Source organism: Anolis sagrei, chromosome Y (genome assembly GCF_037176765.1).
Source record: "Anolis sagrei isolate rAnoSag1 chromosome Y, rAnoSag1.mat, whole genome shotgun sequence".
NCBI lineage: Eukaryota > Metazoa > Chordata > Lepidosauria > Squamata > Dactyloidae > Anolis > Anolis sagrei.
Window position 1 is genome coordinate 83,812,349 of NC_090035.1, and position 25,219 is coordinate 83,837,567.

Sequence of the window (25,219 nt, forward strand, 5' to 3'; positions counted from 1 at the left end):
TATGTGTGTATATGCATGTATGTAAATATCTCTGTGTGCATATATATAAAAATATATGTGTATATATAAAAATATATGTGTGTATATTTGTATGTATGTGAATATCTGTGTGTCTGAATATGCACCTGTGGTTTATGTGTGTGTATACATGCATGTATATCTGTATATATATGTGTGTATATATGTGTATGTATATGTCTATAAACGTGTGTGTGTGTGTGTGTGTATATATATATATATATATATGTGTGTGTATCTATGCATGCATATATGTGTGCATATGTATGCATGTATACATACGTGTGCATGTATGTATATGTGTGCATGTATGTGTATATGTTTGTGTATGTGTGCATATATGTGTATGCATGTATACATACGTGTGCATGTATGTATATGTATGCATGTGTATGTGTGCGTGCATGTATATGTTTGTGTATCTGTGCATGCATGTGTGTATGCATGTATACATACGTGTGCATGTATGTATGTGTATGCATGTGTATGTGTGCATGTATGTGTATATGTGTATCTATGCGTGTGCGTATGCATGTATACATACGTGTGCATGTGTGTATATGTGTGCATGTGCATACATATATATGTGTATATATATGTATATTTGTACGTATATATTTGTATGTGTGCATATGCATATATGTGTATGTATATAGACATATGTGTATATTTAGGTGTGTGTATGTATATGTGTGTGAGTATATGTATATGTATAATTCCCTGCCAAAAGTGTGTATCTAACACACACACACACACACGCCAACAACCACCCGACGACCACCTTCTGTTTTTTTAAATTTATTTTATTTGTTAAACCGGGGTTGTTGTTGTTGTTGTTGTTTTCCGCTATTTTCCCTTGTTTTGGTTGATTCACACGACAACACGATCCCAAAACGGGGGAAGAAGGAGGAGGGGGAGGAGGAGGGGGGAAGGGGGTGACCCCTCCCCCTTTGGGCACCCCTCCCCTCCCCAAATACAAAGGAAATGGAGGGGGGAGGGGGGACATGGGGAGACCCCTAAGCCGACCCCCCCAGAACAAGGCCCCCCATTGGGACCAGGGGAGATCTGGGGAGGGGTCTCTCGGGGTCACTAAGGGGGTCAATGCCAGGGCAGCCCCCTTTTGCCCCCCTCCCTCCTTCCCAATTTCCTCACAGTGGATCCTATTGGGACAGAAATAATGGACGGAGCCCCTTCCCCATATAGACACACACACCCGCACACACTCTCACGCAGAGGGAATAAGCTGCTCTCTTACGGCCCTATGGAACTCTGTACATGCACAGGAGACACGTCTAGCAGGAATCAAGCCAAAAAGGGGGAAGAATAATCACAATTTTCTTAAATTAAAAAAAAAAGTCGGTAGATTTCATTCTCTCTTACGCGCAAACACTTTGATGGAGTGGAGGTTTATTAAACAGAGGCCAGAGGACCATCTGTCAGGAGGGATTGGATGGTGCCTTCTTGCAAAACAGAAAGGGGGGTTGGACTAGATGGCCTTTTGGGTCTTCCTTCTGTCTCTAATGGAATATAGATTACCTAGGAGTCCATTGGAGTCTCCTTTCTTCTCTGGAGGCTTTTTAAACAGAAGCCAGATGGGCATCTGTTGGGAGGGATCGGATGTATGTGCCTTCCTGCATGGGGGGTGGGACTGGATGGCCCCTGAGAGCCCCTTCCAACTCTAAGGTCCTAGGATTCTATCCCTAACCCACATAGCCATTTAAAACAGTTTCTAAGGGTTTTAAGTGCTTTAAGGGATTCTTAATAATAATAATAATAATAATAATAACAATTTCAAGGTATTTTGATTGACAGGTTTGTTTGATTGTATTTCAACGCTTCTAGGATGTGGATTTCAAATTGTACTGTCTCTTTAAGGTTGTAAGCTGCTTTGCATCACAATCAGGATATAAAAACAGGGTGAGATTATTATTATCAATAATAATAGATATTATTATTATAAGTTTTTGGGAATTTTAATTGACTGGTTGTTTCAATACTTGTATGTTGTGACTTTTAAACGGTACTGTTTCTTTAAGGTCGGGAGCCGCTTTGCAATTCAATCAGGAGATTAAAACAGGATAATAATAATAATAATTATAATTATAATTATTATTATTATTTCGAGGATTTTAATTGGTTGCTTTGATACTTGCATGTTTGATACTTGCATGACTTTTAAACGGTACTGTTTCTTTAAGATCAGGAGCCGCTTTGCAATTCATTCAGGAGATCAAAGCAGAATATAAATATTATAATAATAATAATAATAGTTTTGGGGGATTTTAATTGACTGGTTGCTTTGATACTTGCACGTTGTGACTTTTAAACTGTACTGTTTCTTTAAGATCGGGAGCCGCTCTGCAATTCAATCAGGAGATAAAAACAGGATGATAATAATAATAATAATAATAATAATAATAATAGTTTTCGAGGATTTTAATTGGTTGCTTTGATACTTGCATGACTTTTAAACTGTACTGTTTCTTTAAGGTCACAAGCTGCTTTGCAATTCAATCAGGAGATCAAAGCAGAATATAAATCTAATAATAATAATAATAATAATAATAGTTTTGGGGGGATTTTGATTGACTGGTTGCTTTGATACTTGCATGTTGTGACTTTTAAACGGTACCGTTTCTTTAAGATCAGGAACCGCTCTGCAATTCAATCAGGAGATCAAAGCAGAATATAAATCTAATAATAATAATAATAATAATGATAATAATAGTTTTGGGGGATTTTAATTGACTGGTTGCTTTGATACTTGCACGTTGTGACTTTTAAACTGTACTGTTTCTTTAGGGTCACAAGCTGCTTTGCAATTCAATCAGGAGATCAAAGCAGAATATAAATCTAATAATAATAATAATAATAGTTTTGGGGGGATTTTGATTGACTGGTTGCTTTGATACTTGCATGTTGTGACTTTTAAACGGTACTGTTTCTTTAAGATCAGGAACCGCTCTGCAATTCAATCAGGAGATCAAAGCAGAATATAAATCTAATAATAATAATAATAATAATAATAATAATGATAATAATAGTTTTGGGGGATTTTAATTGACTGGTTGCTTTGATACTTGCACGTTGTGACTTTTAAACTGTACTGTTTCTTTAAGATCGGGAGCCGCTCTGCAATTCAATCAGGAGATAAAAACAGGATGATAATAATAATAATAATAATAATAATAATAATAGTTTTTGGGGATTTTAATTGACTGATTGCTTTGATACTTGTATGTTGTGACTTTTAAACTGTACTGTTTCTTTAATATCAGGAGCCGCTTTGCAATTCAATCAGGAGATCAAAGCAGAATGTAAATCTAATAATAATAATAATAATAATAATAATAGTTTTGGGGGATTTTGATTGACTGGTTGCTTTGATACTTGCATGTTATGACTTTTAAACTGTACTGTTTCTTTAAGATCGAGAGCTGTTTTGCAATTCAATCAGGAGATCAAAGCAGAATGTAAATCTAATAATAATAATAATAATAATAATAATAATAATAATAGTTTTCGAGGATTTTGATTGACTGGTTGCTTTGATACTTGCATGTTGTGACTTTTAAACGGTACTGTTTCTTTAAGATCGGGGGCCGCCTTGCAATTCAATCAGGAGATCAAAGCGGAATATTAATAATAATAATAATAATAATAATAATACTAATAATAATAATAATAATAGTTTCAAGGGATTTCAATTGACCGGTTGGTTCTCAATTTCAATTTCAAAGTGTACTGTTTCTTTAAGAACCTCTTTGCAACTTAATTGGGAGATCAAAGCAGGATATAAATATAATAATAATAATAATAATAATAATAATAATAATAATTCAACTGGGAGATAAAGCATAACGAATGACGATGATGATAACGATGTTTTGCTTTTTTCATTAGAGCCGCTTTGTGGAGAGATAAAAGCGGCATATAATTAGAATAGCGATGATGATGATGATGATGATGATGATGATGATGGGGAAGGAAGAGAAGAGGCGGTCAGTGGCGGGACTGACCCCCTCACTGACCGCCGGCCTCAAACGCACCCATCCGCACTCATTCACCCTCCTTTGGGCAGAAGGAGGAAATAGTTTGGGGGATAAACCAGGAAACGTAGGGGACCCCCCCCCCCGAAATAAAAGCCCCCTCCCCAATTTGGCTCACTTAATCCGAGGCATGTTGTTCTGGGGCTGGTCCCGGGTTCAAATCCAGCTCTGGACAAGGGGGGAGGAGGGGGCGCCTTTCGCAGAGGTAAATATATATCTATATATATAAGTATGTATGTATACATGTGTGTGGCCCCCCCCCTCTATTTCTCCCCAGTGGCGCCCCCTCCCCATTTCCCCCCCCTCCAAAATGAAAGGTCCTAAAAACAAGGAAATGATGGCAGAAGGGAGGTTTTGGGGGGGTCAATTGGGGGACAACAATGAAAATGGGGTGGGGGTCCCAGCTATTTCCAAGGGAGGGGGTTTCGTTTTGGGGAGGGGTCTTGCTTTGGATGTTTCTCTCCCAGCCAAGAGTCGGTGGTCTCTTCGTTCTTTCTTTCTTTCTCAAAGTCGGAAAGGAAAGGGAAATAGGTAAATTGGGGGAGGGGGCAGGGGGAGGAGAAGACCCCAACCCAGAAAGGAAATGGAAGAGGAAGAGGAAGAGAAGGGCAGAGGCTCAGTAGTAGGTCTCCTTCTCCACCCATCCTGCAAGAAGAGAAATATATAATATATTATTAGTAGTAGTATTATATTGCATTACATTATAATATTATAAAGATATATATATATATATATATATATATATATATATACACATATATATATATATATATATATATATATATATATATATACATACAATACAGTATATTAGCATAGTACAATATTGGTATTATATATTACTATATTGTACTATACTATTATATTGTAATATTATTAGTAATGTTACATGTAATATAAATATCATATTATTATTACTATTATATTACATGTAATATAAATATGTGTGTGTGTATATATATAATTATAATATATTAGTAGTAGTAGTAGTAGTATATTGCATTACATTATAATATTATAAATTATTATTTATAATTAATTAAAATATAAATACTGTATATACTCAAGTATAAGCCTAGTTTTTCAGACCTTTTTTGGGGCTGAAAAAGTCCCTCTTGGCTTATACTCAAGTCAAGGTTATTTATTATTTTACTCTATTATAAATACATAATAAATGTATTATTATTATTATTATTATTATTATTATTATTACATTTATTATTTTATTTCATTATTGTTGTTATTATTTATTATTTTACTCTATTTATTATTATTGTTATTTTTACATTTATTATTTTACTCTATTATTATTGTTATTTTCACATTTATTATTTTACTCTATTTATTATTATTGTTATTATTACATTTATTATTTTATTCTTATTTATTTTTACATTTATTATTTTACTTTATTATTATTGTTATTATTACATTTATTATTTTACTTTATTATTGTTGTTATTATTACATTTATTATTTTACTCTATTTATTATTATTGTTATTTTTACATTTATTATTTTACTCTATTATTATTGTTATTTTCACATTTATTATTTTACTCTATTTATTATTATTGTTATTATTACATTTATTATTTTATTCTTATTTATTTTTACATTTATTATTTTACTTTATTATTATTGTTATTTTTACATTTATTATTTTACTCTATTTTTATTGGAAGGGTATGCAAGTTTTGGTAAAAATTACAGTTTTATGTAAATATTCAAAAGCATTTAACCTCCTGATGCCTCAATTAATATAATTTTATTGGTATCTGTTTTTGTTTTGAAATTGACCAGTATCTGTTGCATTTCCCACCCTTGGTTTATACTCGAGTCAATCTGTTTTCCCAGTTTTTTGTGGTAAAATTAAGTACCTCTGCTTATATTCGGGTCGGCTTATACTCGAGTATATACGGTAAATTATAAATCCCCCCTGACTCCATAGCATTGAGCCAAGGCAATGGAAGGGCATTCGTTCTGCAGCAGAGATGCGTCCCAAAGGAAGCCATTGGAAGCATGCGTCCACTGCAGCGTGCACCTTTCTTGTGCCAAATTGCAAAAAGAGCACTTTCTGCGCATGACCTTCATGATGGCGAAGTCCCTCAGCCCCAAAAGGTGTGCATGAGATTCGACTAAATAGGTTGTGAATTGCAGTTGCAAAGGGTGGATGCTGGAATCTGGGTCGTGCAAGGGTCTCCCCGCTCTCACCTCCGGGGTTGCGGCGCAGGATCAGCTTGCGGATCTCGTCATAGACAAAGATGAGGAAGCTGTACGGGAAGGCGCAGAACCACCAGCTCGGCCTGGAAAGAGGAAGGAGAAGACAACATTCAGCACAAACAAGGCAAAGGATAGGCAGTTAGCTCCTTCCTTGAAGGCTGGATGGCCATCTGTTGGGAGTGCTTTGAGTGTGCTTTTCCTGCATGAAGGCAGAAAGAAGGGGGTTGGGCTGGATGGCCTTTGGGGGTCCCTTCCAACTCTATGATTCTGTATCTGTCATGTGTGTGCATGTGTGCGTGTATGTGTTTATGTATACGTGTGTGTGTGTATCTCAGTCATGTGCATTTCTCATAACTATGGCTAGCTGTCCATCTGACAGGAGGGCTTTGATTATGCCTTCCTGCCTGGCAGAAAGAAGGGGGCTGGGCTGGATGGCCTTTGGAGGTCCCTTCCAAGTCTATGATTCTGCATCTATTGCCGATACATATATATTTATCTCAGTCATGTGTATCTCTCATATCTATGGCTGGATGGCCATCTGTCAGGAGGGCTTTGATTGTGCTTTTCCTGCATGGAGGCAGAAAGAAGGGGGTTGGGCTGAGTGGCCTTTGGGGGTCCATTCCAACTCTGTGCATCTATTGCCAATACATATATATATTTATCTCAGTCATGTGTATCTCTCATATCTATGGCTGGATGGCCATCTGTCAGGAGGGCTTTGATTGTGCTTTTCCTGCATGGAGGCAGAAAGAAGGGGGTTGGGCTGAGTGGCCTTTGGAGGTCCCTACCAACTGCAGGATTCTGTATCTGACATACTTATGTGTGTGTGTGGATATATGTGTGTGTGTGTGTGTGTGTATCTCAGTCATGTGCATCTCTCATAACTATGGCTAGATGTCCATCTGAAAGGAGGGCTTTGATTGTGCCTTCCTGCCTGGCAGAAGGGTGTTGGGCTGGATGGCCATTGGGGGTCCCTTCCAACTCTATGATTCTGCATCTATATATATATATATATATATATATATATATATATATATATATATATCAGTCATGGGTGTCTCTCATATCTATGGATGGATGGCCATCTGTCAGGAGGGCTTTAGTTGTGCCTTCCTGCCTGTCAGAAAGAAGGTGGTTGGACTGGATGGTCTTTGGGGGTCCCTACCAACTGCAGGATTCTGTATCTGTCATGTGTGTGTGTGTGTCTGTATCTCGGTCATGTGCATCTCTCATAACTGGCTAGGTGTCCATCTGAAAGGAGGGCTTTGATTGTGCCATCCTGCCTGGCAGACGGGGTTGGGCTGGATAACCATTGGGGGTCCCTTCCAACTCTATGATTCTGCATCTATTGTATGTGTGTGTGTGTATCTATCTATCTTTTATCTATCTATCTATCTCTCTGTCTGTCTGTCTGTCTCAGTCATGTGTATCTCATATCTATGGCTGGATGACCATCTGTCAGGAGGGCTTTAATTGTGCCTTCCTGCCTGGCAGAAAGAAGGGGGTCAGACTGGATGTCCTTTGGATACAGGACATAAATACAGAATCCTACCAACTGCAGGATTCTGCATCTATCATACGTGTGTGTATGTGTTTATGTATATGTGTGTGTGTGTACCAGTCATGTGCATCTCTCATAACTATGGCTAGATGTGTCTTTGACAGGAGGGCTTTGATTGTGCCTTCCTGCCTGGCAGAAGGGGGTTGAGCTGGATGACCATTGGGGGTACCTTCCAACTCTGATTCTGCATGCATGCATGCATGCATGCATATATATATATATATATATATATATATATATATATATATATATACACACACACACACACACACACACATACACACACACATACATATACTCTCTCTCACACACACACATCATATGTATCTCTCATATCTATGTGTAAATGGTCATCTGTCAGGAGGGCTTTAATTGTGCCTTCCTGCCTGGATAGCTTTTGGGGGGGGGGGGTCCCTTCCAACTGCAGGATTCTGTATCTATCGTGTGTGTGTGTGTGTGTGTGTGTGTGCATATATATCTCAGTCATGTGCATGTCTCATAACTATGACTAGTTGGCCATCTGTCAGGAGGGCTTTGATTGTGCCTTCCTGCCTAGCAGAAGGGGGCTGGACTGGATGGCCTTTGGGAGTCCCTTCCAAGTCTAGGATTCTATAAACAGGGGCTAGATGGTCATCTCTCAGGTGGGATCGGATGGTATCCTTCCTGGCAGGATTGGGCTGGACGACCTTTGGGGATCTCTCCCAATTTCTGTGATTCTACAATAAGCAAAAGACTAACTTTGAGGCAATGTGGGTCTCTCCCCAATTTGCAAATGCATGACTAGGCTGACTGTGTATGGGACAGATTAAGACTGAGAACCAAAGGAGGATTGCCCATCGTCTGATTCATCTGATCTCGTGGAGCAGGTAAGCCAGAGCTGGATCAGTCTGTTGCATTTTCAGGGGGTGGCCGTTTGCAAAAAGGAGGGGAGGTATTTGGGGTGGAGTCAACTGAGGGAAAGTGGGGCTGGGGTGCGCATCTGGGGATGGGCTGCAACGATTTGCATCTGGAAAGGAAGGAAGGAAGGAAGGAAGGAAGGAAGGAAGAAAAAAGGAAGGGAGGGAGGGGGAAGAGAGGGAGAGAGGGAGGAAGATGAAAAGGAAGAAAAGGAAGTGAGGAAGAAGAAAAAAAGTAAGGAAAGAAGTGAGGAAGAAGGGAAGGAGGGAAGGAAGGAAAAAGGGAAGGGAGGAAAAAGGAAGGAAGAGGAAGAAGGAAGTAAGGGAAAAAGGGAGGGAGGAAAAAGGAAGGAAGAAAATAAGGGAAGGAAGATGAACAAAGGAAGGAAAGAAAAATAGGAAGGAAGGAAGGAAGGAAAGAAGTAAGGAAAAAGGAAGAGAAGAAAAAGGGAGGAAGGAAGGAAAGGGGGAAGGAAGAAGGGAGGGAGGGGGAAGGGAAAAAGGAAGGGAGAGAGATGAAGGAAAGAAAGAAAGGAAAAAGGAAGGGAGGAAAACAAGGTGGAAGAAAGGAAACAGAAAGGAAGGGAAGAGAAAGGAAAAAGGGAAGGAAGAGAAGAAGGGAGGGAGGGAGAAAAAAAGGAAGGAAGGAAGGAAATAAAAAGGGAAGGAAGATGAACAAAGAAAAAAGAAAGGGAGGAAATCTCAACAAAGGAAGAAGAAAGGAGAAGAAAAAGTAGTGGGGAGGGGTCCTCATCCCATTCCTTGGGACTCACTTGAGGGGGTACATCCTGAGGGCGACGTCCATCCCGGGGCAGTAGGAGAGGAAGGCAGCCAGGGCGGTCTCCTCAAAGAGGCCGAAGATCAGGATCTTGTTCCTGGGAAGAAAGAGAACGAAGGAAGGTGAGCCCCGGTCCCTCAAGGGCGGGGTGGGTGGGTGCTGGTCTAGGTGTCCTTGGGGGCCCCTCACTCACTCACCTCATGCCTTGCTGGAAGACGGAGTTCCTCCGGGTCTTGCAGATGATGAGGTCGGCCCACTGGACCACCACGATGCTGACGAAGAAGGCCGTGTGGCAAGTGAACTCCACCACTTTGCGCTGCTCGTAGGTCTGCGGGGAAGGAAAAGGGGGGCAGTGTCATCCAGGAAGACGGGGAAAAGCCCGGGGGTGGTGAAGGTCTTCCAGCAGAGGCTGGAGGGACATCTTTCGGGAGGGCTTGGGTTGTGCCTCCCTGCCTGGAAGAAGAGGGCTGGACTGGGATGGCCTTGGGGTTCCCCTCCATATCTGCCTCAAAGAATGATGGACTTTCCTTCTGTGGAGGTCTTCCAACAGAAGCTGGAGGGACATCTTTTGGGTTGTGTCTTCCTGGCTGGACTAGATGACCTCTGGGGATCCCCCTTCCAGACGCTGAATGGCAACCCGTCGGGAAGGCTTTGCTTGTGCCTTCCTCCCTGGTATATGGGTGGAGGGGGGGTTGGATTAGATGACCTCTGGGGGTCTCCTTCCAACCCTGTTTCTATGTCTATAAGCAGAGGTTGAATAGTCATCTGTCGAGAGGGCTTTCGTTGTGTCTTCCTTGTGGCATAATGGGCTTGGACTAGATGACCTCTGGGAATCCCCCTTCCAGAGGCTGAATGGCCACCCATCAGGAGGGCTTTGCTTGTGCCTTCCTCCCTGATATGGGGGGGGGGGGGTTGGACTACATGACCTCTGAGGGTCTCCTTCCAACCCTGTTTCTATATAAACAGAGGTTGAATGGCCATCTGTCAACTGGGCTTTGGTTGTGTCTTCCTTCTGGTATAATGGGCTTGGACTAGATGACCTCTGGGGGTCCCTTCCAACTCTTTGTTTCTATGTCTATAAACAGATGTTGAATGGCCATCTGTTGAGAGGGCTTTGGTTGTGTCTTCCTTCTGGCATAATGGGCTTGGACTAGATGACCTCTGGGGGTCCCTTCCAACTCTTTGTTTCTATGTCTATAGACAGAAGATGAATGGATATCTGTCGAGAGGGCTTTGCTTGTGCCTTCCTCCCTGGCACAATGGGCTTGGACTAGATGACCTCTGGGGTTCCCCCTTGCAACCCTATGTCTCCACAATCCAACCCAGGGCCAACCAAAAAGCCACCTCCAGTGGAAACGTCCTATATTCACGCAGGGCTTCCATGGTGGTGGCCCCAACCTATGCTCACCCATTGCTGTCCGTAGGAGTCCTCCAAGTCGTTGACCGACCGATCGTCCCAGTTGAGGCGGATGCCCACCAGGACGGAGGGCAGGAAGCCGTTCTCGGCCAGGATCACGAAGTAGGAAAAGAAGCCCCCCAAAGCCTGGATCATGCCTGCAAGGAAGGAGCACGGGGTCAAGGAAGCCCTCTTTCTGGGGGTCCCAAACCCTGGACAATCCCCTTGAAACCTGCATGGATGACCCTTGACCAAAACCAGACCCTCATATCCCAGTTGAGTCAGCAAAGAGTCATTCTCCTTCTCTGGAGATCTTTAAACAAGCTGGTTGGCCATCTGTGGGGAGGGATCGGATGGTGTGTCTTCCTGCCTGGACTGGATGACCTCTGGGTTTCCCTCCCGACTTTAGGATTCGATCACTTAATTATTTGACTCTATCTATTTTTTTAAATAATTTTTATTAGTCAGTTTTTATGAGAGTTTATCCCATTTACATTATTAGATATTATCTTCGTTGGCATCTTCTTGCTCTACGTCAATTAAGTCCTTTGTCATTTTGGTTTTGCTATACTGCTTGCATCTATCTATGTTATGGGGTTGGGCTGGAAGGCCCTTGGGGGTCTCTTCCAACTCAAGGATCCTATGGTGATACTATCATCATCATCATCATCACCATCATGGTGCAGAGGCTGGGTGGACATCTGTTGTGAGGGATTAGATGGTGCCTTCCTGCCTGGCAGAACAAAGGGGGTTGGATTGGATGGCCTCTGGGGTTCCATCCCAACTTTGATTCTATGACTGATCTATATGCTTCCTATACTATAGGTTTGGGTTGGAAGGCCATGGGAGGTCTCTTCCAGCTCTAGGATTCTATGTACACAGGGGTACAAGTTGGATACAAATATAGTAGTAGTAGTCGTCGTAGTAGTAACAATAGAGAGAAAGGTGGGCCAACAATGCAGTAAACAACAACAACAACAATAATTTTCAGCAGCCAATCCAACATGCCACTTGCACCCAAATGCCAAGGAAACTCTCCGAAATGCTTGTCCATGGAGACCCCCGTTGCCATGCAAGAGGAGAGCTTGCATTTCCCATCTTCTGCCCACCAAGGGTGTCTTGACCCTACACGGTCCACAGTGTCCACAGCGCTGACCACTCACCGATCTGCCCATAGGCCATGCTGATCAGCCGCTCGTTGACCAGCTTGTCGGTTCTGGGGTTTCGGGGCTGGCGCTTCATGATGTCGCTCTCGGCCGCTTCGTAGGCCAAGGAGATGGCCGGCACCTGTGGTCAAGGCAAGGCCAAGAGATATAGATATATATAGATATATACAAGTGTTGTTTTGACATTCAGTGGTCAACTCAAGGAGCCAATGGAATGGACACAAGCATTGACTTGCTCCTCTAAGGGGTCAACTCATGGAGCCAATGGACACAAAGGCATTGACTTGCCCTTCAAGGGATCAGCTCCTGGGACCAATGGAATGGACATAAGCTTTGGCTTGCCTTTCAAGGGGTCAACCCATAGAGTCAACAGAATGGACACATGTGTTGACTTGTCCTTCAAGGGGTCAGCTCATGGGACCAATGGAATGGACATAAGCTTTAGCTTTCCCTTCAAGGGGTCAACTCATAGAGCTAAAGGAACAGACTTGTCCTTCAAGGGGTTAACCCATAGAGCCAACAGAATGGACACAAAGGTACTGACTTGCCCTTCAAGGGGTCAGCTCATGGGACCAATGGAATGGACATAAGCTTTGGCTTGCCCTTCAAGGGCTCAACCCATAGAGCCAAAGGAACAGACTTGCCCTTCAAGGGGTCCACCCATAGAGCCAAAGGAACAGACTTGCCCTTCAAGGGGTCCACCCATAGAGCCAACAGAATGGACACGTGTGTTGACTTGTCCTTCAAGGGGTCAGCTCATGGGACCAATGGGATGGACATAAGCTTTGGCTTGCCCTTCAAGGGGTCAACCCATAGAGCCAAAGGAACAGACTTGCCCTTCAAGGGGTCAGTCCATAGAGCCAACAGAATGGACAAGTGTGTTGACTTGTCCTTCAAGGGGTCAGCTCATGGGACCAATGTAATGGACATAAGCTTTGGCTTGCCCTTCAAGGGGTCAACCCATAGAGCCAAAGGAACAGACTTGCCCTTCAAGGGGTCAACCCATAGAGCCAACAGAATGGACACATGTGTTGACTTGTCCTTCAAGGGGTCAGCTCATGGGACGAGTGGAATGGACATAAGCTTTGGTTTGCCCTTCAAGAGGTTAGCCCATGGAGTCAATGGAACAGATACAAGCACTAACTTGCCCTTCAAGGGGTCAACCCATAAAGCCAACAGAATGGACACAAGTGTTGACTTGTCCTTCAAAGGGGTCAACTCAAGGGTCCAATGGAATGGACACAAGCACTGATTTGCCCTTCAAGTGGTCAGCCCATGGGACCAATGGAACATATACAAGTGCTGACCTGCCCTTCAAGTGGTCAACCCATGTAGCCAATGGTAATGGACACAAAGGCACTGACTTGTCCTTCAAGGGGTCAATTCAAGGAGCCAATGGAATGGACATAAGCATTGACTTGCTCTTCAAGGGCCAACTCATTGAACCAATGGAATAGACATAAGCTTTGGCCTGCCCTTCAAGAGGTCAACCTATAAAGTCAAAGGAACAGACTTGCCCTTCAAGGGGTCAACCCATGGAGCCAATGGAATGGACACAAGCATTGACTTGTCCTGTAAGGGGTCAACTCAAGGAGCCAATGGAATGGACACACGCACTGACTTGCCCTTCAAGGGGTCAACAGAACAGACCTAAGCCTTGACTTGCCATTCAATGGATCTACTCAAGGAGACAACAAAATGGACACAAGTGTTGACATGCCCTTCAAGGGGTCAACTCAAGGACTCAACGGAAGACCCAAAGCACTGACTTGCCCTTCAACGCAAGGGCTTGCTCAAGGGAGGGAGGAGGCCTGGGTCTGAGGGTCTGAGGGCCGGACTCACCATGTCGGTGCCCAAGTCGATGCAGAGGATGGTGATGGTTCCGAGGGGCAGCGGGATGTTGGCCATGATGAAGAGCAGGAAGGGGGTGATCTCAGGGATGTTGCTGGTCAAGGTGTAGGCAATGGACTTCTTCAGGTTGTCGAAGATCAGGCGGCCTGAGAAGGACATGGAGAGGGGAGGCCCAGGGCTTAGTGCTGGAAAGTCCAGTGGTCTGGTTGTACCTTGACCCACACAGGGATCCGGACCAACTCAGCCGCCCACTCACCCTCTTCCACTCCGGTGACGATGGAGGCGAAGTTGTCGTCCAGCAGGATCATGTCCGCCGCCTGTTTGGAGACGTCTGAGCCAGCGATGCCCATGGCCACCCCAATGTCCGCCTTCTTCAGGGCGGGAGAGTCGTTCACTCCGTCCCCAGTGACGGCCACAATGGCCCCCTGCAAGGAAGGAAGAAGGAACAAGGCCATCAGAAGGATGAGTCCAGTTGGGGAGCTCCTCCAGAGTCGGCTTGAGGCTATCTCGAGGGACATTGCCAATGGGAGAGGGGGCTGCTCTTTCTTCTTCCTTCCCTCCATCTTTTACTCCTTCCTTCCTTCCCTCCATCTCTCCCTCCTTTCTTCCTTCCTTTCATGCCTCCCTCCCTCCATCTCTTCCTCCTTCCTTTCCTCCATCTCTTCCTCCTTCCTTCCCTCCATCTCTCCCTCCTTCCTTCCCTCCATCTCTCCCTCCTTTCTTCCTTCCTTTCATGCCTCCCTCCCTCCATCTCTTCCTCTTTCCTTCCCTCCATCTCTTCCTCTTTCCTTCCCTCCAATTCTTCTTCTTTCCTTCCCTCCATCTCTTCCTTCCCTCCATCTCTTCCTTTCCTCCATCTCTTCCTCCTTCCCTCCATCTCTTCCTCTTTCTTTCCCTCCATTTCTTCCTCTTCCCTTCCCTCCATCTCTTCCTTTCCTCCATCTCTTCCTCCTTCCTTCCCTCCATCTCTTCCTCTTTCCCTCCCTCCAATTCTTCCTCCTTCCTTTCCTCCATCTCTTCCTCCTTCCTTCCCTCCATCTCTTCCTCTTTCCTTCCCTCCATCTCTTCCTCTTTCCTTCCCTCCATCTCTTCCTCCTTCCTTCCCTCCATCTCTTCCTCTTTCCTTCCCTCCAATTCTTCCTCCTTCCTTCCCTCCATCTCTTCCTCCTTCCTTTCCTCCATCTCTTCCTCCTTCCTTCCCTCCATCTCTCCCTTCTTCCTTCCCTCCATCTCTCCCTCCTTTCTTCCTTCCTTTCATACCTCCCTCCCTCCATCTCTTCCTCTTTCCTTCCTTCCCTCCATCTCTTCCTCTTTCCTTCCCTTCAATTCTTCTTCTTTCCTTCCCTCCATCTCTTCCTTTCCTCCATCTCTTCCTCCTTCCTTCCTTCCCTCCATCTCTTCCTCTTTCCTTCCCTCCAATTCTTCCTCCTTCCTTCCATCCATCTCTTCCTCCTTCCTTCCATCCATCTCTTCCTCTTTTCTTCCCTCCATCTCTTCCACCTTCCTTCCCTCTATCTCTTCCTCTTTCCTTCCCTTCATCTCTTCCTCCTTCCTTTCCTCAATCTCTTCCTCTTTCCTTCCCTCCATCTCTTCCTCCTTCCTTTCCTCTGTCTCTTCCTCTTTCCTTCCCTCCAATTCTTCCTCCTTCCTTCCTCCATCTCTTCCTCCTTCCTTCCTTCCATCTCTTCCTCCTTCCTTCCTTTCCTCCACCTCTTTCTTTTTCTTTCCCTCCATCTCTTTCTTTTTCCTTCCCTCCATCTTTTTCCATAAGCCCTGGTTGACAAGGCCAGTGACTGGGGATAATGGGAGCTGTAGTCCCAAACATCCAGAGAACATCTGGTTCCTTTGACCAAATAGCGCCTCATACCAGAAGCATAAAGGTATTTTAATGTGTTCATGTTCCGTGACACACAGGATTCAACACTGGGGTTCTCCTTCCTTGGGTCCCTACCTGTCTCTGGCATCCTTCCACGATGATCAGCTTCTGCTGCGGAGAAGTGCGGGCGAAGACAATCTCGGTGTGGTTGTGCAGGATCTCATCAATCTGTTCGGTGGTCATGTCCTTCAGGTCCGTGCCGTGGATCACACAGGCCTTGGCATCCCTGGGAGGAAGCAGGGGATGGTGGGAGTTGCAGTGGGAGTACAGCAGAGGAGGATCTTCCCTCCCCATCTTTCCTTCCTTCCCTCCTCCCTCATCTCTCCTTCCCTCTTTCCCATCTCTTTTTCTTCCTTTCCTTCCTCTCTCCCTTTCCATTTTCCCTTCCATTCTCCCACCCTCCCTCATCTTTCCTTCTTTCTTTCCTTTCTCCATCCCTCCCTTTCCATCCTTCTTCCTCTTTCCATTTTTCCTTCCATCTTCTCTCCCTCCCTCCCTTATTCCCCATATTTCCTTCCTCCTGTCTTCCCTCCCTCCCTTCTTTGCTTTCTTCCTTCACTCCCTTCCTTCTTTCCCATCTCTCCTTCTTTCTCTCCTCTCTTCCCATCTTCCATCCCTCTCTTATCTTTCCTGCCTTCTTTCCTCCCTTCCTTCTTCCTAATCTTTCCTTCCTTTCCACATTTCCTCCCTCCCTTTCTTTTCCTCCTTCCCTCCCTCTCTTCCTTCCCATCTTTACTTCCTTCCTTCCCTTTCCTTCCTTCCCCATCTCACACCCTTCCTGTCTTTCTTTCCTCCCTTCTTTCTTCCTTCCTTCCCTCCCTCCCCCTCCCCATCTTCCCTTCCTTCGCATGTTTCCTTCCCCCTTCTTTCCTTCCTCTATTCTTCTTCCTTCCTTCCTTCCTTTCCCATCTCATTCCCTTCCTGTCTTTCTTTTCCTCCCTTCTTTCCTTTCCTTCCTTCCCCATCTCACTCCCTTCCTGTCTTTCTTTCCTCCCTTCTTTCCTTTCTTCCTTCTTTCCTTCCCTCCCTCCCCCTCCCCATCTTCCCTTCCTTCACATCTTTCCTTCCCCCTTCTTTCCTTCCTCTATTCTTCTTCCTTCCTTCCTTCCTTTCCCATCTCACTCCCTTCCTGTCTTTCATTCCTCCCTTCTTTCCTTTCCTCCTTCCCTCCCTCCCCCTCCCCATCTTCCCTTCCTTCCCATCTTTCCTTCCCCCTTCTTTCCTTCCTCTCCCTCTATTCTCCCTTCCTTCCTTCCTTCCTTCCTTCCTTTCCCATCTCACTCCCTTCCTGTCTTCCTTTCCTCCCTTCTTTCTTCCCTCTCCCCTCCCAATTTCCCATTCCTTCCCTTCTTTCCTTCCCCCTTCTTTCCTTCCTCTCCCTTTATTTTTCTTCCTTCCCTCCTTCCTTCCTTCCTTCCTTCCTTCCTTCCTTCCTTCCTTCCTTCATCCTTCCTTCCTTCCTTCCTCCCTCCCTCCCTCCCTCCCTCCCTCCCTCCCTCCCTCCCTCCCTTCTTTCCTTTCCTTCTTCCTTCTCCCCTCCCCATCTTTTCCTTCCTTCTTTCCCATCTCTCCTGACCTGGGGTTGACTTGGCTGACGGGGATGTTGAGCCGGGCGGCGATGTCCTCCACAGTTTCGTTGCCCTCAGAGATGATGCCCACCCCCTTGGCGATGGCCTTGGCCGTGATGGGGTGGTCCCCGGTCACCATGATCACCTGCGTGGAGCAGCGGGGGGGGGGGGGAGAAAGGGGGCGGTCAAGCCCACATCCATTGACCATTGTGGTCTTTTGCAAGGAAGGTACAGGTGAATCAGGGCTGGGAATCATCTGGCCTCCTCAGGTATTCTTGGACTGCATCTCCCATCAGCCAGGGATTGGGGGGTGCTGGGAGTTGCCATCCCACAAAGCCCAGGAAATATTCTGACTTTGAATGATTCAACAAAAGTACCAGAACATTGCCTTTTTGCCACATAAATCTGCAATAATCAAGGATGGGCTTGATCTGCAAACCCTGTAAATTAACCCCTTGGCTCATCAGGCGCCGCAAACAGACTTCACTCCCCATTGATAAGGGACTATATTTTGCACCTGGCTCTGATGGGGAGACCTTCAGGTTCAGGTAAACATGCAAAATAATTTCTGAACAGTCCAAAGGCTGAGGCCTTGGCCTTTGTAAGTCGCATCAAGTCCTTCGGGAGATGCTGGTGGGGTACAAATAAAGTTTAATAATAATAATAATAATAATAATAATAATAATAATAATAATAATTGACCTGCCCTAATGTTGAGTCCCTTTTGGTGTCTGATTGGCTGAGATGCTCTGACGTCACAGGAGGCTCAGCCAATCAGGCAGCTGCAAGAGAAGCCATTCTGAACTTTTGAGGGAAAATTATGAATGGAAAAGCATGCCGGGTCAATGGAGGAGATCCAGGGCCTTCCACCCCAAAAGAGAACCCATACAGGTGCATTATTATTATTATTATTATTATTAATAATAATAATAATAATAAATCATACTGATGCAAAAACACAGTACGTCACAGCAAATGAGATATATATGCTGGATTATTATTATTATTTTACTGATACAAAAACACAGTATGTCACAGCAAATGAGACATATATGCTGTATTATTATTAGAATTGTATTAGTATTTTCTGATATAAAAACACAGTATGTCACAGCAAATGAGACATATATGCTGTATTATTATTAGAATTGTATTAGTATTTTCTGATATAAAAACACAGTATGTCACAGCAAATGAGACATATATGCTGTATTATTATTAGAATTAGTATTAGTATTTTCTGATATAAAAACACAGTATGTCACAGTAAATGAGATATATATGCTGGAGTATTATTATTATTATTATTATTATTATTATTATTTTCTGACACAAAACACAGTATGTCACAGCAAATGAGATGTATATGCTGTGTTGTTGTTATTATTATTATTATTATATGCTGAATTATTATTATTATTATTGTTATTATTATTATTTTACTGATACAAAAACACAGTACATCACAGCAAGTGAGATATATATGCTGGATTATTTTTATTATTATTATTATTATTATTATTATTTTACTGACACAGCAAATGAGATATATATGCTGGATGATGATGATGATGATGATTATTATTATTATTGCATGTATTTATACCCCGGCTTCCTTTTCGGCTGGATTTCCTCCCCAGGGCAACAAAGGCACGGCAGGCGTGCAAAATTCTTCCCCAGAAAGGGACTCAAAGGGAGTCAGGTGTCCATCCCAAATCCTCGGCATCCGCAAAACAGCTGCGGCATCCCAGAATAGACGACCTCCAGCCGTGGAAATCGCAGCCAGGAACAATTAATGCTATGCCATTTTTGTTCCCGGGTGACAAATGTCCTTTCCTAATTGGATCATGTCCGACCCTAGTGCTCATCTCCATTTCTAAGCCGAAGAGCCGGCGTTGTCCTTAGACACCTCCAAGGTCGTGTGGCCAGCATGACTGCATGGAGCGCCCTTACCTTTGTGCCGGAGAGGTACTTATTGATCTACTCATAGTTGCATGTTTTCAAACTGCTAGGATGGCAGAAGCTGGGGCTGACAGCAGGAGCTCACTCCGCTCCCCAGATTCAAACCTGTGACCTTTTGGTCAACAAGTTCAGCAGCTCAGCAGTTTAACCCACTGCACCACCGATAATGTAATGCAATATAATACTAATAATAATAATAATACAATATTATAATTATATATATATATTACTAATAATATTACAGTATAGTGGTATAGCACAATACAGTAATATATAATACTGATATTGTGCTATGCTAATAATATAATATAGTGTGTGTGTGTGTGTGTGTATCTATCTATCTATCTATCTATCTATCTATCTATCTATCTATCTTGTAAGCTGCCCTGAGTCCCCTTTGAAGTGAGAAGGGTGGTATAAAAATGTCATAAATAAAATAAATAATGTAATATAATGTAAAACAATATAATATAATACTACTAATAATAATACAATATTATAATTATATATTTTATATTACATGTGTAATCCTATGAATGCTATTGCAACATAATGGTATAGTACAATATAGTAATATAGAATACTGATATTGTACTATGCTAATAATATAATATATTGTGTGTTGTATTGTGTTTTGTGTGTGTGTGTAGATAGATATATATATATATATATATATATATATATATATATATATATATGCGCTGCTCTGAGTCCCCTTTGGGGTGAGAAGGGCAGCATATCAATATCATAAATAAATAATATAATGTGTGATATAATATAATATTAATATATTATTATATATTATATTATATTATTATTTAATTATAATATATTACACTGTGTTTGTTCCGGGGTTACAAAGTCATTTCCTAATTGGTTCTGTTATAAAAACATGGGGAAAGTGAGGACTGGCACAATTCTTCCCAGCCTCAGGCCCCTTCCTTTTCTGCCTGAGTGTTTGTTTGTTTTTGTCAGGTTTTACAATGTATTGTAATGTAATATAGCTGAGTCATGCATTGCTAATGGGCTTCTATTGGAAATGCTGAGTCATGCATTAACTGTATATAGGGACTCATTTGAGGAATGTGTTCTGGCCTAGTCCAGGTGATTGTGAATGATGCAATCCTGGGTTTGAGTTAAGTCAATGAGTTGGGAACCAATCAGAGATTGCTATGTGTAAATGTACAGAATTGTATATAAGGAAGTCATATACAGTGTATTCTCTCTCTCCTTGTGTTGTGATGCTGTTTGCCGAAGGCTCTGTGTATCTGATTAAAGGAACCTGTCTGCTAAGACAAGATATAACCGTGTGCTGTGGTAAGTTTGTAGTGTCATCTAGATTGGAGGGGAAAACAATAGTAAAATTGACAATGGCCGGGCATGTGCTCAAGTGTCTGTAAAGAGTTCCAGAGTGACTGCAGGCTGTGGGAGCAGTTGACTGAAAATACTGTGCAGGAAGAAGCTACTGGAAAGCGCTGAAGTTGTGCAACTGATCTGCTGCTGAATTGTGAGATAAAGCGCGACAGTTTTGAAGGCGAGGCTAGGTACTTCGGCCAACAGCAACTGTAATTGCTGATGTTCATTCACTCTACTGCTGGCACTAGAACAGGCATGGACAAACTTGGCCCCTCCCTCCGGGTGTTTTGGACTGCAACTCCCACCATTCCTTCCAGCCTCAGGCCCCTTCCTTTTCCGCCTGAGTGTTTGTTTGTTTTTGTCAGGTTTTACAATGTATTGTAATGTAATCTAGCTGAGTCATGCACTGCTAAAAGGCTTCTGTTGGAAATGCTGAGTCATGCATGAACTGTATATAGGGAATCATTTGGGGAATGTGTTCTGGCCTGCTCCAGGTGATTGTGAATGATGCAATCCTGGGTTTGAGTTAAGTCAATGAGTTGGGAACCAATCCGAGATTGCTATGTGTAAACGTACAGAATTGTATATAAGGAAGTCATGTACAGTGTATATTTCTCTCCTTGTGCTGTGATGCTGTTTGCTGAAGGCTCTGTGTATCTGATTAAAGGAACCTGTCTGCTAAGACAAGATATAACCGTGTGCTGTGGTTTGTTTTGTGTTGGTTTGTTTTGAAGGCGAGGCTAGGTACTTTGGCCAGCAGCAACTGTAATGGCCGATGTTCATTCACTCTACTGCTGGCACTGGAACAGGCATGGACAAACTTGGCCCCTCCCTCCAGGTGTTTTGGACTGCAACTCCCACCATTCCTTCCAGCCTCAGGCCTCTTCCTTTTCCGCCTGAGTGTTTGTTTGTTTTTGTCAGGTTTTACAATGTTTTGTAATGCAATACAGCTGAGTCATGCACTGCTAATAGGCTTCTATTGGAAATGCTGAGTCATGCATGAACTGTATATAGGGAATCATTTGGGGAATGTGTTCTGGCCTAGTCCAGTGATTGTGAATGATGCAATCCTGGGTTTGAGTTAAGTCAGTGAGTTGGGAACCAATCAGAGATTGCTATGTGTAAATGTACAGAATTGTATATAAGGAAGTCATATACAGTGTATTCTCTCTCTCCTTATGTTGTGATGCTGTTTGCCAAAGGCTCTGTGTAATTTATTAAAGGAACCTGTCTGCTAAGACAAGATATAACCGTGTGCTGTGGTAAGTTTGTAGTGTCATCTAGATTGGAGGGGGAAACAATAGTAAAACTGACAATGGCTGGGCATGTGCTCAAGTGTCTGTAAAAAGTTCCAGAGTGACTGCAGTCTGTGGGAGCAGTTGACTGAAAATACTGTGCAGGAAGAAGTTACTGGAAAGCGCTGAAGTTGTGCAACTGATCTGCTGCTGAATTGTGAGATAAAGCGCGACAGTTTTGAAGGCGAGGCTAGGTATTTCAGCCAGCAGCAACTGTAATTGCTGATGTTCATTCACTCTACTGCTGGCACTAGAACAGGCATGGACAAACTTGGCCCCTCCCTCCGGGTGTTTTGGACTGCAACTCCCACCATTCCTTCCAGCCTCAGGCCCCTTCCTTTTCCGCCTGAGAGTTTGTTTGTTTTTGTCAGGTTTTACAATGTATTGTAATGTAATCTAGCTGAGTCGTGCACTGCTAATAGGCTTCTATTGGAAATGCGGAGTCATGCATTAACTGTATATAGAACTTCATTTGGGGAATGTGTTCTGGCCTAGTCCAGGTGATTGTGAATGATGCAATCCTGGGTTTGAGTTAAGTCAATGAGTTGGGAACCAATCAGAGATTGCTATGTGTAAACGTACAGAATTGTATATAAGGAAGTCGTGTACAGTGTGTATTTCTCTCCTTATGCTGTGATGCTGTTTGCCGAAGGCTTAAGCGGAAGGGGCCTGAGGCTGTTAGGAATGGTGGGAGTTGCATTCTTGATCCTTCCCTGCAAGGGGCCTTTACCTTGATGCCGGCGCTGCGGCACTTCCCCACAGCGTCGGGGACGGCGGCCCTTGGGGGGTCGATCATGGACATGAGCCCCACGAAGCAGAGGTTGTCGGTGCAGAAGTTGACGTCGTCGCAGTCGAAGGCAAAGCCCTTGGGGTACTGCTCCTCTGGCATGAAGAAGTGGCAGAAGCCTGTCGGGGGCAAAGGGCACCGCTTAGCACTCAGGGGCCAAACACACTCGGGCCCTTAAGGAAAACTACATCTCCCAGGATACCATGGCATTGAGACGCAGCAGTAAAAGCGGCACCAAACCGCATTCATTCTATGGTGCGGTACACCAAATTCCTTCCTTCCCTTTGTCTTCCTCCTCTTATCTCTCCAGCCTTCCTTCTATCTCTACCCGTTCCTTCCTTCCCTTCTTTTCTCCCTCCATCTCTTCCTCCATCCATTCATCTCTTCTTCCTTCCATCCATCCCTCCCTATCTCCCAGTCCTCCCAGTTCCAGGTAGGCATTCTCCCTCATTCATTTCTTCCTTCCCACATTCTGGAAGGCCTCCTTTCCTTCCCTTCCTCCATCTCTTCCTCCTTCCTTTCTTCTTTCCATTCTTTTCTTCTTCCCCACATCTCTCCCTCGCTTCTTCCCTCCCTGCATGGATCAGCTGTACCCAGGACAGGCTCTCCCAGTCCTCCCAGTACCAGGTATGCATTGTGGAAGGCCTCCCTCCTTCATTCCCTCCATGTCTTCCTCCATCCATCTCTTTCTTCTTCCTTTTCCACCTCTCACCTACTCCTTCCTTCCTTCCTTTCCTTCTCCCTCTCTCCTTCCCTCTCATACCCAGAACATGCTCTCCCAGTCCTCCAGATGGTTATTTAAGGCATTTCTTCTTCCCCCATCTCTCTTGCCTTCTTTCCCTCCATCTCTTCCTTCCATCTCTCCTTCCCTACTGCCATCTCTTCCATACCCAGGACCTGTTCTCCGAGTCCTTCCAGTTCCAGGTTGGCATTCTGGAAGGCCTCCCTCCCTTCCATCTTTTCATCTATCCATCTCTCCCTCCTTCTTTCCCTCCCTCCCTCTCTCCCTGCATCTCTTCCTCTTTCCTTCCTTCCTTTCCTCCCTCCATCTCTCCTCCATGTATCCCTGCCTCTGTCTTATACCCAAGTCACACTCTCCCAGTCCTCCCAGTTCCACGTAGGCATTCTGGAAGGTCTCCTTAAGCTCCTCGTCCAGTGGCTGCTCTTTGCCTTCCCTCCATCTCTCCCTCCTTTCTTACCTCCATCTCACCTTCCTTTCTACCTTCCCTCCTTATTTCCCTCCGTCTCTCCCTCTATCCATTCATCTCTCCTTCCTTCCTTCCATAGGCATTCTTGAAGGCCTCCATCCCTTCCATCCCTCCGTCTCTCCCTCCCTCCCTTCCTCTCTTCCTTCTGTCCTTCCATCTCTCTCCCTTCCCTCCTTCCCTCTCTCTCGTACCCAGGACGTGCTATCCCAGTCCTCCCAGTTCCAGGTAGGTGTTCTGGAAGGCCTCCTTGAGCTCCTCATCCAGTGGCTGCTCTTTGCTTGCCTTCCCTCCTTCCTTCCTTCCCTCATCCCTTCTTCCTCTATCCCTCCGTCCATTTCTCCCTCCCATCCCTCCTTCCCTCTCCCTCGTACCCAGGACATGCTCTCCCAGTCGTCCCAGTTCCAGGTATGCGTTCTGGAAGGCCTCCTTGAGCTCCTCGTCCAGCGGCTGCTCTTTACCTGCCTTCCCTCCTTCCTTGCTTCCCTCATCCCTTCCTCCTCTATCCCTCCGTCCATTTCTCCCTCCTTCCCTCTCTCTCATACCCAGGACGCGCTCTCCCAGTCCTCCCAGTTCGAGGTATGCGTTCTGGAAGGCCTCCTTGAGCTCCTCGTCGAGGGGCTGCTCTTTGCCTTGGAGCAGGATGGTGGAGCAGCGGTCCAGGATGCGCTCGGGGGCCCCCTTCATCACCAGCAGGTACCGGTTGTCGTTGGGGTCCTCCGTCTCGTGGATGGAGAGCTGCATTCAGGAAGCAAGGAAGAGGCTCAGGAGACCCCTCCCCAAAAGGGCGCCCACCAAGAAGGACACCCCCCCCCCCACGAGGAGCCACATCCCAGAGAATGGGTGCAGTCTATCGAGGCGATGGGATCCTGGGAGTTGCAGTTTTGCAAGCTCCAGCTCCCAGGATTCCATAGTACTGGGCCTTGGTGGATAAAGCGGTGCCAAACTGCATTAATTCCACAGTGTAGACGCAGCCATGAACCTCCTTCCAGGTCAGTCAGAAATGCTGAAAGAGCTCCAAGCATGGATCTCAGTTTTCTGGGAATTGTCCAAGGTGCTGAAATGCATACACAGTATAAGCATTTGTGTTGCTATGTTATCCTTGCACCATGTATTTTAAGATATGTATTTTGTGATAGTGTGTTCTAATGTATGTTATTAACAGGATGCATTTGGGGGTGATGCATATTGGGGAGAGGTGGGTAGCAAACTATTATTATTATTATTATTAT

The 25,219-nt window shown here is 44.4% G+C and overlaps 1 protein-coding gene across 1 annotated transcript in view; it reads right to left on the reverse strand.

Annotated features, from left to right (window-relative positions):
- Positions 1 to 800: 800 nt before the first annotated feature.
- ATP1A3 (ATPase Na+/K+ transporting subunit alpha 3) overlaps positions 801 to 25,219 on the reverse strand; it is a 61,338-nt gene continuing 36,919 nt past the window's right edge. Inside the window, exons 12-23 of the mRNA XM_067461620.1 lie at positions 24,533 to 24,725; positions 22,726 to 22,901; positions 17,391 to 17,527; positions 15,890 to 16,040; positions 14,195 to 14,363; positions 13,930 to 14,084; positions 12,085 to 12,208; positions 10,934 to 11,079; positions 9,723 to 9,853; positions 9,521 to 9,622; positions 6,282 to 6,373; positions 801 to 4,712 (exon numbers count right to left, since the gene is read on the reverse strand). Coding sequence (XP_067317721.1) covers positions 4,684 to 4,712; positions 6,282 to 6,373; positions 9,521 to 9,622; positions 9,723 to 9,853; positions 10,934 to 11,079; positions 12,085 to 12,208; positions 13,930 to 14,084; positions 14,195 to 14,363; positions 15,890 to 16,040; positions 17,391 to 17,527; positions 22,726 to 22,901; positions 24,533 to 24,725 — 1,605 coding nt within the window. The 3' untranslated portion in view covers positions 801 to 4,683. The remainder of the gene's footprint in view (positions 4,713 to 6,281; positions 6,374 to 9,520; positions 9,623 to 9,722; positions 9,854 to 10,933; positions 11,080 to 12,084; positions 12,209 to 13,929; positions 14,085 to 14,194; positions 14,364 to 15,889; positions 16,041 to 17,390; positions 17,528 to 22,725; positions 22,902 to 24,532; positions 24,726 to 25,219) is intronic.